Genomic DNA, 16770 nt, shown 5'->3' on the forward strand with positions numbered 1-16770 from the left:
TGCTTTTTTTTCAAAGTGTTACACTGTTGACTCATATTTAGCTTGTGGTCCACTATGGCCCCCAGATCCCTTTCTGCAGTACTCCTTCCTAGGTAGTCATTTCCCATTTTGTATGTGTGCAACTCATTATTTCTTCCTAAGTGGAGTACTTTGCATTTGTCCTTATTGAATTTCATCCTATTTATTTCAGACCATTTCTCCAGTTTGTCCAGATCATTTTGAATTTTAATCCTATCCTCCAAAGCACTTGCAACCCCTCTCTACTTGGTATCATCGGCAAACTTTATAAATGTACTCTCTATGCCATTTATTAAACCATTGATGAAGATATTGAACAGAACTGGACCCAGAATTGATCCCTGCGGGACCCCACTATATATGCCCTTCCAGCTTAATTGTGAATCACTGATAACTACTCTCTGGGAACAGTTTTCCAGCTAGTTATGCACCCACCTTATAATAGTTCCATCTAGGTTATATTTCCCTTATTTGTTTATGAGGTCATGCAAGACAATATCAAAAGCCTTACTAAAACCAAGATATACCACATCTACCACTTCCCTCCATCCACAAGGCTTGCTACCCTGTCAAAGAAAGTGATTGTGTTGTTTTGACATGATTTATTCTTGACAAATCCATACTGTTACTTATAACCTTATTGTCTTCTAGGTGTTTGCAAATTGATTTCTTAATTATTTGCTCCATTATCTTTCTGGGTACATACATTCTGTTGCTTCTCTCTTTATTCATTTCTCACGGTCTAATGCCTCCTATCAGTGGAATTTGGAAGTGGTCCAGTGTTGTTGCTAGAGGCCCCAGGACTAAGTTCCTCCCTTGAGTTCAGTCACCAGATTCTCTTTGCCTTGGTGGTGGAACAAACTAGTGGTTTAGTTTCTTCTAATCATTTTGTTTTAAAACCTTTATTTTTATTCATTTTGTGCTCTTAAGATTTATAATCTTCCTCCTCCTCCTCCTCTGGATTGGTTAAATAGCAGCATGGTGGTTTTAACCATATGGCTCTGCCACTGCAGTGCCTCCCTGCCAGACTCCTCTGCCCCAACTCAGCCACGGCAGAGCTGTCCTACAAACACCTGGCTTAAATCTAAGTAGTGTTCCCTATGTGAGGCAGCACTTACAGGCTCTACAGAGGTTGAATTACACTCCACCTTTCTCCAGTCAGCTGACCTCTGCTCTGCCAGGGTACTGGGCTGAGGGTCAGATCATCATGTTCAATCTCCACCCAGCCCCAAGGAGATGTGACTCCAACACAGAAAAGTGTAATCAGGAACTTCTGAGCTTTGGGGGAGAGAGTCCAAGGATGAGAAGGAAACTATCTGGACAGCTCAGGGGTAAGTCTTGCAAAAGACCAGGGCTGGAGGGGGGCGGGAAACCCTGAAAGGATACAGAGTTCCCCCATACCTCCAACCATTCACATTCTAAAGTGGGGCCCCAGCTCCCTGGGGAAGGAAGCAGGGCTCCTACACGGCACTACATTGTAAGTGGATTTATTATGCCTTATAGCAATTTAATAAAATTTCTTGACCACTGATGAAAACAAGGGACTTAGTCTTAACATATCAACCAAGTTTTCCTTAGTACTTAAAGTCATCAGAATATTTGATAGACAAAAATAAACTGTATAATATCAGAATGCAAATCTACTAACATCTTACATCACTTTAATTTCAATGATAGCGCCACTTTCTGAATAAAAATGTGAGGAAAATGCTCAGTTTTTATGACATTCACATTTTTGTAAATAAATTGTCTCAAGTAGGGATGGGATGAATCTTTGATTAGATTCAAATACTCCCTCCTTTCCCCCATCAAAAAACTCCTTAACCGCCACAAACACTGACTGTCTAAAATAGCTGCCTCCTCATTACCATAGGTTATGCTGTAGCCAATCAACAGTTCTCTCCTACTTAACTGGCTTCCTCTTATTACCCCATCTCTAATTCTGTAGTCCCAGCTCCTGTTTCTCTTCCCCAACACCGGCATTGCTCCTGTGTTCCAGGTGTCTACCTTCTTCCCTTAATCTTCTATCCATTAATCTTTCAGTTTATAAAATATACTTGCATGTGATATCATGGTATGTGATGAATCTTGGTAAGTATTTGAATATGTCCCATATGATGTTGCAGTTTATCTACCTGCTCCTCCCATTTCTTCAAGCAGGATGGGGATTTATATTCAGTGTTCTCCAAATACTAAATTCTAACTGTTCAGTATTCAACAAATACTGGGGGGGAAATGATTAATTCCATTCCTAGTCTAAAGTTATTTGATATGTTGACATTTTTACAGTATAGTCATGAAATAGTTCAGGCTACTGTCTAGCAAAGAATTGGTTTCCAATCAAATTTAAGTTTTCACACTTCCAGAATAATGAAAAAATTATTGTTGTTAAATGAATGATTTCACAAGGAAGGTGTTTTCTGAATCATAGTAGGTTTTATTTCAGAAATGCCCTTTGACTTCATATGACCTTTTGTTATCGCTAGTGTTTTTACATCCATACAATAATGCAAGGTTGCGTTGGAATCCTTATTTAATATGATCCATTTACCTTATGCTGCATTATATTTGTATACTAAACAACAGTTAACCACATCTGCCTCTTATTTTATATTATTTTCCTAACCAAAGGAGCAGATATCAGCAGACTCTGTAAACAATCCAGTTAGAAGACAAAGGATAATGAGTGCAACCAATGTTATTACCAATGCCAAAAGTAAGTCATTCTTCAGTGTTCTTTAATGCAAACTTAGTATAAGTTGATCTGAAAAATTAAATTGTTACAAATAAATAATCAATGTACGTTTAAAAATTACTAGAGCATATATGGATGTTATGCTGTAAATAAAGATAAGTTTTAGTAAAACAACTATTGTCATATGTCACCTTCCTGTCAAGGCCTAAATGTGGGACATTGTGTGACAGAGACCCAAAAGTGCTAAGGGATTTATTCCAGTAGTGTAAATAATTCATTATCTAACCTCAGTTTCATGATTATTTCTAACGTTAATAATTTTCAATAAGTGATGTAACATCAAATTTGAATTGGATGTAGGGAATAAAATGAGTGACATCCCTCAAAATAAGGTATAGTTGAGAGGTAGGATTCTTGTACTATTACATAGCCATCAAAACTAGAGGTGTGAGAAGAAAAACTCCTTGTCAATGAAAGTGGCAAAAAATAATATGGAGAACATATACCCCACAGTTCCACTTTACTTGTACATGGCACTGAACTACTGTAACTGACTTGAAAAAAAGCCAGAAAGGGGAAAACCCAGGACAACTTTACTCTTGAATTCTTGGCAATGAAAATCAGACTCTGGGTTGCTTGGAATTAAAATGAGATTTGGTTATAAACATATGACATTCCTCTGACTTCAGATCTTCAAAACCCAGTTTGCTAGCCATTATTAATAATTTTAAATCATCACAAATAATAAACATATGCCTCCACCTTCACTTGGATGCTTGGTGACCCCAGCATCAAGCTCACAGAACCTCTATCAGAGCTATATCGGTTGGGGCTGCACACATGCCCTCCAGCGACATCAGCATTCAACATCTGAGGGTATGGCTACACTGCTTGGATAGACATATACATGCTAGCTCTAATCAAATTAGTAATTGTTGGCTGCTATCTCTCGATACAAGGATGATGTCTGCCAGGGGAAAAGTCATTGATGAGACTTAAGATGGCTGAGGAGTCCAATTCATGCTGTACAGGTTTTTCCACATATGTGACAGGTGGTTGCTTGGAGAGAGCACAACTGCTGGCCGGGACGCTATACCCTTTCCTTCCTCCTTTGCCGTTTCTCAGACTCTTGAGCAACGCGATTCTCTTCAAAACGTGCTGAGGCTTGATGTATGATGTGACATCATTGTAGTCTATTACCAGCCAGCTCTTCCCAATTTGTGGGTTCAATGCCTCCCTTCTTAAGATATACTTTCAGGGTGCCCGTGTAGCATTTCCTCTGTCCCCCCTGGGTACTCTTATCATGACTAAGTTGAGAAAAGAGGACTTGCTTCGGAAGATGAGTATCAGCCATCCACACACAATCATCAGCCCAGAAAAGTTGATGTTTCACAATCTTTGTCTCAGCATTGGTGATGTTAGCTGCAGAGAGAACACTGGTATTGGTGTGATGATCTTCCCATCTGATACAGATAATCTTCCTAAGGCAGCACTGTTGGTACCATTCTAGACGCTTAAGATGGCTTCGATATGTCACCTATGTATTGCACCCATAAAGAAGAGTGGAGATGACTACTGCATTGTAGACAAGGATCTTAGTTTCCATCTGCAGATCTCTGTCAATAAAGACATGATGAAACAACTTTCTGTAGGATACGCTGGCACAACGGATCCTGTGTTTGATCTTTAAACCAAGTTTGGCTGTCTGGGAGAGGTGGCTACCAAGGTAAGGAAAGTGCTCAACATTTTCCAGGGGTTCACCATCAATGATAATTTGTCGGAGAAGGGGGGCAACTTGTGCTGGGGCAAGTTGGTGGAGCACCTTAGTCTTCCCAATGTTGAGGGAAATTCCCAGGCTATGATAGGCACCTGAGAAAAGATCTAGGGTGGACTGCAAGTCAGCCTCAGTGTGCACGAGAACAGCACAGTTGTCAGCATACCGAAGGTCAGTAATAACAGTCCTAGTGACTTTAGTTTTAGAACGAAGATGCTGCAGATTGAAGAGTTGGCCATCCATGCAATGCAATAATCCTAATTCCTGAAGAAAGGCAGTCTGATTAAGAATCAAGATTACAGCAACATAGATGGAAAAAAGGGCTGGGGGCAATAACACAGCCCTGCTTAGCACCAGTATGGATGGTGAACAGGTCCATCTCCAACCCATTAGAGAGGACGAGGCAGTCATCCCATCATGAAGTAGCCTGAGAACACAAATGAACTTCAATGGACAACTGAACCTAGACAGCACCTTCCATAATGCTTCACAAATGATGGAATCAAAGGCCTTAGTTAGGTTAATAAATACCATAAACAGTGGCTGGTGTTGTTCTCTACGCTTCTCTTGGATCTGTCATGCAACAAAAATCATGTTGGTGGTGCCCCAAGACGATCTTAGACCACATTGGGATTCCAGAAGGACGTCTTCGGCCAGAGGGAGCTTTAATCAAATTAATATGCTAAAAATAGCAGTGTGGCCATGGCAGCACAGGCAGCAGTTTAAGCTGGTTGTCGGAGTACAATCTGTCTGAGGTCCTAATTATGTACTCAGGCATATACCCTAAGCCACCGCCCCTGCTTCCTTGGCCACACAAGATGGCATATGCATGTCTACTCAAGTTGAAAATTACACTTCCCACTTTAGTGTAGACATACCCTGAGTGTACTGAAGAGGGAGTGCAGTCCCCAACCACCTCAGTTCCTTCTCCTCTATGGGAAAGAACATTAGGAACCTCTCTCACTTCTACTGTTCAGTCTTTGCAAATATCTTTACCCATTTTTACTTGTAGTTTCTTAATTCAGTTAGTTTAATTTGGAAATAAGAGAGGAAATTTTACCTCAGAATGCCTGAGGAGTCGATGCTAGCACTGATTATAAGATAGCACTCTTCTTCTTCCCCTCTACCTTGGAATTCTTATCACACTATGCAACACTATTATTCAAAAGACGGAACTGAGGTGGTTGGAGGCTGCACTGCCTCCTGTGCACATAGTCGTTGAACACTGACATCACCAAGGGGCACTCATACAACCCCAAGAGACACAACTTTGGTAGAGCACAATGCCCAGGGCCCAAACTGTAGAGGTATAAGTACAGAGATATGACTCATGAAAAACAGTACTTATCAGTAATTAATCTTTATTTTTCTAGCAATGCACCTGAAAAGTCTCCCCTTAATACAGATACTGTAGCATCCTCAGAAAATTTAACACAGATATGAAGAGGTGGGTGACTTCACCTGTATCCATAGATCTTGACCTTCTAAAGTGACTGAATTAGTGGCTTGTGTAGAATGAGTGAGTGATTTGATTAGAGACCATACTTTCCTGGTCATATGTGGAGGGATTAAAATAAATTATCTGTGCGATGGTTGACTGAAATTCTTTTCTTGCCATATAATTCAGCATAAATTACTTAACTGTCCCTTTGTCCTCCTTCCCACTTAAACTGGAAGAGTCAAAACGGAAATGTCCTTCATGCTGGAATCGCTTTGCCCAAAAATATTTCATTTGGGACTGTTGCCCACTGTGGATACAACTCAAGGAGAAAGTGAAGCTTATAGTAATGGATCCATTTACTGACCTCACTATCACTGTTTGCATTGTGGTGAATACCATCTTCATGGCACTAGAGCACGATAATATGACAGAAACTCTTAGCAACATGATTATTACAGTCAACAACGTAAGTGAAATCTTATGCTCATTATAGACAGGGCTAGTAACTGCCTATTATTGTCTGACACTTCCCATATAAGACCCTGTTTTTAGTTGCTTATAACTTTGCCAAATTAGCTGTTTAGACTGAAAATTTTTCATGTTGAGTGCCTGTCTCAGGCTGAAGGTTTTTTCGTTTTTGTTTTTTAAGCAAAAATTGTTCAGATGTTTCTGAGAAGGAGGCCAGGAGGCTAAGGAAAAATGTTTCTCAATGTTAAAAAATGTTCTTGTGACCCTTCCTTTGGAAAACTGTAGCACTGGCAAGCTTTGGAGCGAGGACTTGAAATTTGGCAGGCTGGTAGCCTTTTTGTCAGGGATTTGCCTTTTACCAGCTTTGTGAAAATCAGCCCAAATTTGGCCATGTTATAAGCCTTTGGAAAATTGCAGTTTGCAGATGCTGAATAGACACTTGCTAGAGTTTACCTGCTAAAGAAAATTCTGTCCTAACTAAGCATGCTCCAGTCTCGCACAGTTCCTAATGCTGACCAGAGTGTGCATGCATTTTCCCCACAGAATATCTGAACATGCTCTCTCTAACCCAGGATGTCATGACGGGGACAAGGGCAGTCAGACCTAGTGGTTGGAGCAGGAGTTGGGAGTCAGGCAGAATCAGGTACTGGGAGGTCAGAGTCAGAGACAGTGCCAGCTCAGACTGGTAAATTCCTCCATCAGATCAAGGGCATGGACATGGGAGGCAAGCTCCCAAGTGTATTTTTGGCAGTTGTAAACTTGCCATTTCACCAGATGGTGCAGACAGCTGTACGTCCGTTGGGAATTGAAGATGGCATGCACTTCATATTCCTCGAGACTCTGGATTTTGACTGGTGGAGGTGGCAGTGTGTTTCGGTCAGGGAACGGGTTCTCGGTGTAGGGCTTCAGAAGGGAAACATGGAAAACTGTAAAAAACAAAAGAGGGTCCTGTGGCACCTTTAAGACTAACAGAAGTATTGGAGCATAAGCTTTCGTGGGTGAATGCCCACTTCATCAGACCACTGGTTTGATGAAGTGGGCATTCACCCACAAAAGCTTATGCTCCAATACTTCTGTTAGTCTTAAAGGTGCCACAGGACCCTCTGTTGCTTTTTACAGATTCAGACTAACACAGTTACCCCTCTGATACATGGAAAACTGGGTGTATTTTGAGAGATTGGGGAAGCTGGAGTTTGAAGGTAACTGGGTTAATCTGCTGACATATTGGGAAGGATCCTCAGAACTGATGGTCCAATTTGCGGGAAAGTCGTTTGGTCTGGAGGTGATTGACAACAAGCCACACCTTCTGGCCTACCATAAATACTGGAACTTTTTGCCGCTGATGGTCCACATGCATTTTGTAGGCCTCCTTCACCTTGTCTAGGTGGTTCTTGAGTACTTCCTGAATAAGATGGATTTTTTGGACCCAGTTGGTGGTGGCGGGGTTCAGGGAAGCTATTGGTAATACTGGGTGGAAACGGAGATGGAATCCATAATTAATGAAGAAGGGACTCCAACCTGCAGAGGCATGGTCAGCATTGTAAGAAAATGTTGCCTATGGCAGGAATGTGGACCATTTAGCTAGATGATAATTTACAAAGCACCTCAAGTATTGCTCCAGTCCTTGGTTCACCTGTTCAGTTTATCCATCTGTTTAGGGGTGGTATGCAGTGAAGATGCATATGTGGATGTTCAGGAGCCTGAATACTTCATGCCAGAAGCGAGAGGTGAACTGTGGGTCTCGGTCAGAAACTATGTGGTCTAGGAATCCAGAGAGTCCTATTGTGCAGTAGGAGTTGGGCAGTAGCCTCAGCAGAGGGCAGATGGTTGCAGGGGTGAAGTGGGCCATTTTGGTGAGGCAGTCCACAACCTTTATGACTATAGTGTGGCCATCAGACACTGGGGGTTCCACAATGAAGACTAGGCTGATAGCAAACCAGGAGTCTCCAGGGTTACTAAGATGCCAATGGTTCTGGTTTGGGGCATCTTGGTACCTGCAGACCACTCATAGGAGTCCGTGTATGCTTGAACCCTTAGCCCACATGTGGGGCCAACAGAAAAAATGGGCAACCATGTGGGAGTCTTCCAGTAGCCAGAGTGACCTGCCATTGGAGCAGCATGGCACAGCCATAGCACCTCCAGTCAGGGTTGCCTTGAGGACAAATATATGTGCTCATCAAAGTATATTATTCCATTCTGCAGGGAACGGTACATCTTAGCCCCCAGTGGCATGATCTGCGTCCCTTGGGCAAGAGGGTCTTCTTTGGAGGCAGATCAGATGAGGAAGAGTAGGTCTCACTGAATTGTGACATTGGCAAAGTTACTGGGCTTGAGGAGGTAGGAAAGCTTGGAAGTCAGTTCTTCACTTAACTGGTAGCATACCTACTTCTGCAATAGAACATTGGCTTCCCATTTCACTTTCCCAGGCAGTAGGTAATTGTAAACTCAAACCAAGAAAAGAACAAGGCCCACCTTAACTGCCTCTGGTTCAATAGGCCTTGCAGAGGTACTTGAGGTTCTTATGGTCAGTGAAGATCTGTACTGGGTGCCAATCTCCCTCAAAGTGGGGATGCCATTCTTCAAATGCAGTTTTTATGGTGAGCAGCTCTATCCAGTATTTCATAGTTCATCTTTGTGAGGGTAAGATTTTGAGAATAAAATGCATAAGGGTTCAGAACTGACAGGGGTCCAAGTCACTGTGATAGTACCGCTGTTAGGGCCACATTGGATGCATTTGCTTCTGCTATAAATGGACAAGTTGTGTGTGCCAGGACTGTGGCCATGGTAAAGACAGCCTTTAGCTGGGTAAAAGTGAGTTGGCCTTCGGGCAACCAAACAAATTGCACAGCTTTGCGGAGGAGGGAAGTCAAGGGAGTTATTAATTGGGAGAAGTTAGTGATGAATCTCCTATAAAATTTGCAAAGCCCAGGAAGCAGTTCAGTTCCCAGAGGGCTCAGGGTGCTGTCCAGTTGAAGTGGTTTCTACCTTTTGCTGATCCATCTGGATTCCCTCCGGGGAGATGATGTACTCAAAAAATTAAATGGTGGCCTGTTCAAAGGTGCACTTTTCCAATTTGGTGTACAACCCATGCTTGTGTAGTCTCCCTGGGACAGACTGGATATGGTGGTAGTGCTGCTCCAGATTCTTGGAAAATACCAGAATATCGTCGAGGTACATAATCACATACAGATCCCGGATATCCCTGAACACATCGTTCATGAAATGTTGAAATGTTGCAGGGGCATTGGTTAAGCCAAACAGCATCACCAAGCATTCAAAATACCCATACTGGCTACGAAAAGCAATCATCCATTCATCCCCAGGCCTTATGTGCAATCAATTGTATGCTCCCTGAAGATCTAGTTTCATGAAGATCCTGGCAGTTCTCAGGCAGTCAAGCAATTTCAGAATTAGGGGCAAGGGGTACCGGTTACAAATAGTCACTTGGATTCCCAGTCAGAGAGCACGATAGTCTACACAGAGACAGTGACCCATCCTTCTTCACAAAGAGGACTGGTGCACCCGATGGAGAGGTAGATAGTCAAATGAAGCCCTTGGCAATGTTTTACTGGATATATCCATGGAGCATCTCCTGCTTTAGTTCAAACATGGAATATATCCATATATAGGGCATCTTTGCCACAGGCTGTAGGTCTATTAGGCAGTGTCGTCTCTGTGTGGGAGCAGTGAGTCTGCATTTTTCTGTTTGAACACATCCAGGTACTTGTAGTACTTGTCAGTGAGGCTGAGATTCTGGGCTGAATCTGTTCTCATATGGCTAGCCCCCGCCATCTGAGATTCTGCTTCCGAAGATCTCCTCTCATTCAGGGACCCCAGATGTGGGTCACTTGGGGGTTGGTTGTTCCTTGGAGGCACACTTTCTGACAGTATTCGGAGGAGAAGCTAATGCTCCTCCACCACCAGGAAATACAAGGGTCATACCATGCCAACTAAGGAATGCCAAGTATTAATGGGAAGTGGATCATATCTAAGCATATTGTTTCACAGTGCCCTTCCACTACAGCCTCTAAAGGGACGATCTCTTGAGTCACTGGTCCCTATGATAGGGACCACTCATCCATCTTCTCCACAAGGTCCAGTGTGGGTTTCAGCTGGAGTGGGATCTGGAGGGTTTTGTCTTCCCCAGCATCTATAAAGTTAGCAGCAGCCCTGGAGTTTGTCATGGGTAGTTGTGGGGAGATCTGCTGTGCCTGTCCCAAGACCTGCAACCAGAGTAGCAACTAGAAGTGCAGGGAGGCACCATAGTTCTCAGGCTAGGTTCTACTTGAGGGTGGGCTAGGAGGCAAGTGGTTCCAGAGCATGGAGCTCTGCTGGTGCCCAGGCTGTACCCCCATACTGGGCCTAGACTGGTCCATTTCCTGAGTTCTTCCAAGCTAGGCAGGAGGTAAGAGAATGTCCTGGTCTCCTGCAGTAAAAAGAGTGGTTCAGCTATTGTTGACACTCTCTCTTCTCTGGGGTCAGATGTCGGTGACCCAGGTTGCCATGCCTGGATTTAGGACTCAGTTCTACTGGCCTCAGTGTGGAGAGCAGGCATGGAGGTGTCGGGCTACCCCTCCTTTCCTCCATGCAACCGAGAATCAGTATATAGGCGGGGTCAATAAAGGTGCCTAGGCAGGTGGCGTTTTTCATGCAGGCTAGTTAGTCTTTTACCTCATCATTGAGCCTCTACCGGAAATAATAAAGTTGGGCTGCCTCTTTCCATTCAACACCAGCCACAAGCCATTGGAAATGGGCAGCACAGGAGGTGGCTGGCCCATGTCCCTGGCAAAGCTTTGGAGGGCAGCCTCTGCAGAGTGGATGCAATGCAAATAATCAGAGATGGTCGCGAAAGTTTGTGGGTAGGCATCCCAGTCAGAGAGCAAAGGGTTGTTCTTCTCCAACGCTGGGGAGGCCCAATCAAGTGCTTCACTGGAGAACAGGCTGACTACTAGCCCCAGCATAGTCTGGTGTGGGGGGTATGCTCAGGGGTGGAGCAGGAAAGGAAGCCTGCATTGGTTCAGGTAACCCTGGTATTTCCAACAATCCCCATCAAACTCTTTGGGCAGCGGCACCATGGGGCCTGAGTCTGATGATATATTATCTCTTCAGGCACGTAGTGTCACTGCTTCTCTCTCAACACTGAGCTGTTCCACCTGAGCTTGTAACCAGGGTAGTTGCTCGCACAAGGTGTTCTTCAAGTGCCCACTGCATAGCATGGATCTGTAGTGTATCTGCAGATGGTGACTTGGTCCTCTGGGTCACAGGCCCTTGGAGAGCTGCTGGTTGGAGGGTGGCCCACCCTCTGAGTCATCTGTGGAGGAGTTGGATGGATTTGGGGGTGGGTGAAGATGGTCTGAGGGGACTGGGATGAGGGCAATCAGATCTAGTGGTCAGAGCAGGAGTTGGGCCAAAACAGGAGGTCAGAGTTTGAGAAGGGCCAGAGGGTGATCCAAGAGCCAGGAGACAGGCAGGGTCAGGCATCAGATTACAGACAGCAATCGAATAGTAAAGTTGAGAACAAAGCAGGGTCATAAGTGAAAGTCTAGGGTCTTTCACAAGCAGGATCTGGAGCAGAGTTGGGCAGGCAGTCTGTATTGTTGCTCAGACAGCTCCCCTTGATTTATGAAATCTGTTGTCAGAGAGTCCCCTCTCTGGGCTGCCCCTCTAGGGCTGGTCCACTTAGAGAAAAACAACATACTGCTACTATCAATTACTACCTTATTTCAGGTGGCAGAGGTCTGCTGCCACACACCACTGTGTAGGTATAAAGATCAGAGCTACCCTTAGCCCCCTTCAATTCCTTTTTACTACCCGTGATGGTTGTTGGAACCCTGTTCAATATCAGAACAGTTCTCTCTCTCAGCTTTTGTGCCGGGATCCTGTTCTCAAAGGAGACCGTGACGTCAACGAGGATGATCTTTTTCTGGGCCTCGTCGGTGACAACAAGGACAAGTGCAGAGTCCTGCACTTAGGACGGAAGAATCCCATGCACTTAGGACGGAAGAATCCCATGCACTGCTACAGACTAGGGACCGAATGGCTAGGTAGCAGTTCTGCAGAAAAGGACCTAGGGGTCACAGTATAGTTAGTAAGTTTTAATTGTGTTTAAAAATATTTTTTTCAGATTTGTTTTTCCAGTTTTGGGGTGTTTCTGCTTGCAGTACCAACGTATGCCCCAGTCACCAGGCTTCAAGCTGTGGGCTTTTTGCTGGAGGCCTATGCCTGTGAGCGACCTGCACAATAGCTGCCAGAAGTGCTTGGGTGAAGCACACATAAAAGACCAGTGCCAGATTTGCAGGGAGCTCAAGCCTAGAATGAAGAAGGATAAGGAGGCTAACAGCTGTTGATGAAGGCAGTGCTGGCTTGGTACCAAGCACTGCAGCTTCAATGAGAAGTGCACTCCAGATTGGTTTGTCTCCCTTGACCTTCAGGATGCATATTTTCATATAGCTGTTCACCCCCTCACAGATATTTCCTACATTACATCGTTGGCAGGGACCACTGCCAATACTGTTTCCTACTCTTTGGCATCTTCACCATATCAAGAGTCTTTACTAAAGACCTCTCAGCCATCACAGCCCATCTCCACCAGATAGGAATAATCATCTTTCCCTACCTGGATGATTGGCTCCTAAAGGGTTTTTAATTTCTCATGGTGCAAACCGAAACCAGCAAGGCCCTGCCTATTTTGCTTCTTGGACCTATGCCTCAATATGGAAAAGTCTACACTCACATCCACACAGCGAATAGATTTAATCAGGGCTACTCGGGACTCCACAACTGTCAGAGCATATTTGCCCACAGACAGTTCACCACGAAGTCCAGCTTCATTTCTACAATACAGCAGAACCCACAATTACAGAAAGATCTTATCTTCAACTTCTGGGCCATATGGCAGCCTGTACATTTGTAACACCCTTAGTAGACTACACTCCTAGTGTCTTCCAACCTGGCTGAGGACCATCTACACCCCCAACAAACACAATCTACCCAAACAGGTGTTTGTACCTCAGAGGGTCCTTGACTCTCTCAATTGGTGGAAAGATCTCCAAAAGGTCTCTGTGGCAGTTCCATTCTTGCAACCCCCACCCACAAAGATCCCTTGTGGGGCTGGGGTGCATACTTTCAGCACTTCACAGCTCAGAGCAAATGGACCCAGCAGGAGGCGACCTTCCCAATCAAGATACTGTACAGTCCATTACACTTGCCATCGCTTTCTACCCCATATCAAGGGCCGCTCAGTCTGATAATGCTGGGCAACAGAGCAGCAATGTCTTATATCAGTCAACAATGAGAAGTAAGATCCCAGTCTTATGTGCAGAATCCATAAAACTATGGAACTGATGCATATCTCACCACATACAGATCTCAGTGGTTTATCTACGAGGCATGCAGAATATAGTGGCCAACTCCCTTAGCACACATTTCCACCTCAATCATGAGTGGAAGTTGAAAGATGCAGTATTCCGAAGGATGTGTCTTATCTGGGATTATCCAGAGATAGATCTCTTCATGACTTCATCCAATGTGAAGTGTAGATAGTTCTGTTTGGGGGTGGGGGTGATGGTGGCAGGGGCACAGTTGCAACTCAATGCGAGATGCCCTCACTATCTCTTGGCCTTGCATACCGGCACACGCTCATCCCCCAATGCCATTACTGTTCAAGTTCCTCAACAAGTTGAAACAGGAGAAATTAATAGCCATCATCATAACACTATCGTGGCTGAGGCAGGTATGTTTCCTAGAACTGGCTTGCATGTCTCTCAACCATCTCTCTCCCCTCCTCTGACAGTGGATCTCCTCACTCAAGAATTGGGAACCATAACCTCCCCAGCCACTCATTGCTTCACCTTGTGTCCTGTCTACTAGATGGCTCTCTGACACAGAACCTGACTGCTCCCCAGAGGTACTATCACTACTGCTCAATAGTAGGAAACCCACTATGAGAAAAATTTACCTGCAGAAGTAGAAACTTTTTCAAGTATGGTGCCTCTTTTTGATTCTCAACTTATGCACAGTCTTGATTATCTACTGAATTTAACAACTACATTTTTGTTGTTGAGCTCCGTTAAAGTTGTCTTGGCTGCCATTACAGCCTTTCACATATGCACCCCCATTGAGGGATTTTTAGTCCTTGTTCATCCAACCACCTAGATGTTTATTAAGGGCCTGTTTGACTGTTTTCCCCCTGTCAAGGATGGTGCTGTACCATGGGACCTCAACCTAATGCTTAATGTGCTGAGGAAACCTCCATTTGAACCTATGGGGAGTTGTTCCCTCCTTCATCTGTTCCTCAACAGCTTTTCCTCATAGCCATCACCTAAGCCACAAGGGAAGAGGAGCTAGGAGCATTTATGGCTGACCCACTATCCATGGAGTTCTATCGCGACCAGGTGATATTACGTCTCCACCCTCGTATTCTGCGTAAGGTTTCTTCAGCGTTTCACATTAATCAAGACATGTATCAACCAGTGATTTACCCCAAGGTTCACTCTTTAATAGAAGAAGCGAGCCTACAGACATTAGATGTAAGAAGAGTTCTTGTCTTTTACCTCAGCTGGATTAAGCCCTTTAAGGCTTCACCTAGACTTTTTGCCTCAATCACAGAACAAATGAAAGAGCACCTGATCTCCACACATAGATTGTGTAAATGAGTATGAGATGCGTCTTAACCTGTTATGAAGCTTTAAGGGTGTATCTCCATCCTGTGGTGATTGGTTATTCTACCCAGACTCAGTCTACCTCTGTGCCCTACTGAAAAACAAACCTATCTCAGACATCTGCAAAGACGCCACCTGCTACACTTTTTCCCCACAGTACATGCTCATGTAGAAGAAGAAGAAGGAGAGGTTACTTACCTTGTACAGTAACTGGACTTCTTCTAGATGTTTTTTCCGATGGTTGCTCCCTTACCAGCCCTTCCTCTCTGCCTGGGAATCTTTCTTTCTGGACTTCATGGTTGAGAAAGAACTGGAGTGGCGACGGGTCTGCCTCCCCCTGTTCAGCCTCACACTGGAGCACAAGGATGTGTAGAGCACTGGTACAGGCTGGAGGGCATTGCTGATGAATATCTTCATTCACAAATACATGGTTGTGAGCACATCTGGAAGTGGAGCATCTTGAAGAACTCCAGTTTCTGTAAAAAGTAAGTTGCCCCCCCCCAACTGCATCTTTCCACTCCCCGCCCCTAATCCTGGCCCTTCAGCGCAGCTCCAGGGCACACAGCCCCATCCACTTGCCCTGCCTGACAGAGCCTGTGTGAAGAGCATGTTTTGGGGGAAAGTCTGGAAGCAAGGGATTTTTTTGCAGGGGGTGGGGAAGCTGGGGCCAGGGGAGCAGCAGAGACCCAGCTGGGTTTCTGGCTTGCAAGTGGTGGGGGTAGGTGTTGCTATTTTGCAGTGGCGGGGACAGGGATCCCACACCCCAGGGCACTGATCTTTCCCCTTCCTCCCTCCCATCTCCACTGTCCGTGCTAGAAGCCACCACACCCTCCCCATCCCTCACCAAGGTGGAGCAATATGCTTCCTGTGAGAGGCACCATAAGTATGTGAGATATTGCATTCTGTACTAGCTGAAGTTTCCAAGTGGTCTTTAGGTATAGGGTACATTGCAATAATCTAGCGTGGAAGTGAAAAAGGCATAAATAACTAGACAAGTGTCACATTAAAAATAAAATACTATAACATTCTAGCCAAACACAGAAAAAAACATGGAAATAAATCCTGAGGCAAAAATCCAGGGGGCATTGCCACAGAGTTTAGGTTCAAGCTTAGCATGGAGCACATGAGGCTTTGACTACAGAATATATGTTTAGTGAACCACCTACCCACTCATCTTTGTGTTTTCCTCACCCTTCAATGGGGCTACTAACATTATATACCCAGGATGCAATGCCGGGACACCCTGGGTAGCCCTAATACAGTAGTCATTCATTTGTAGCAACATATAGGTGCCCTGTTGCTATGTTGCTCCTAAGCAGATGTTGCTGTTATGGAGAGTGTTGTCTGACCAAAGGTGTATGAAGAGTTAAGAGTGTTTCAGAAGGGGTGGGGCAGCCATGTTGTGGAGAGGGAGTTGGGGGGGGGACTCCACGTTTGGGGGAAATGAAACAGGGGAATCCTGGCAGGGGAGCCCCCAGTCAACAAAACAGCTGAACGAGCCCGGCTGCCAGGGACAGGCTGAGGACTGCACTGGTTTGCAACTTGTTTCTGGATGCCGTTCAAGGAATAATTAGTTTTAGCCTATTAAGGCTGGAATGGGGAGGAGGAAGGAAGGTAGAAGGTCCCACTTGGGGATGAGAAACTCTAATCAGTGAAAAGCAACAGAGGGTCCTGTGGCACCTTTGAAACTAACAGAAGTATTGGGAGCATAAGC

The 16770-nt window shown here is 44.7% G+C and overlaps 1 protein-coding gene across 1 annotated transcript in view; it reads left to right on the top strand.

Moving 5' to 3' along the window:
• LOC101949665 (sodium channel protein type 5 subunit alpha-like) overlaps nt 1–16770 on the top strand; it is a 121895-nt gene that overhangs the window by 44318 nt on the left and 60807 nt on the right. Inside the window, exons 10-11 of the mRNA XM_065582404.1 lie at nt 2650–2734; nt 6165–6394. Coding sequence (XP_065438476.1) covers nt 2650–2734; nt 6165–6394 — 315 coding nt within the window. The remainder of the gene's footprint in view (nt 1–2649; nt 2735–6164; nt 6395–16770) is intronic.

Source organism: Chrysemys picta, chromosome 2, assembly GCF_011386835.1.
Source record: "Chrysemys picta bellii isolate R12L10 chromosome 2, ASM1138683v2, whole genome shotgun sequence".
NCBI lineage: Eukaryota > Metazoa > Chordata > Testudines > Emydidae > Chrysemys > Chrysemys picta.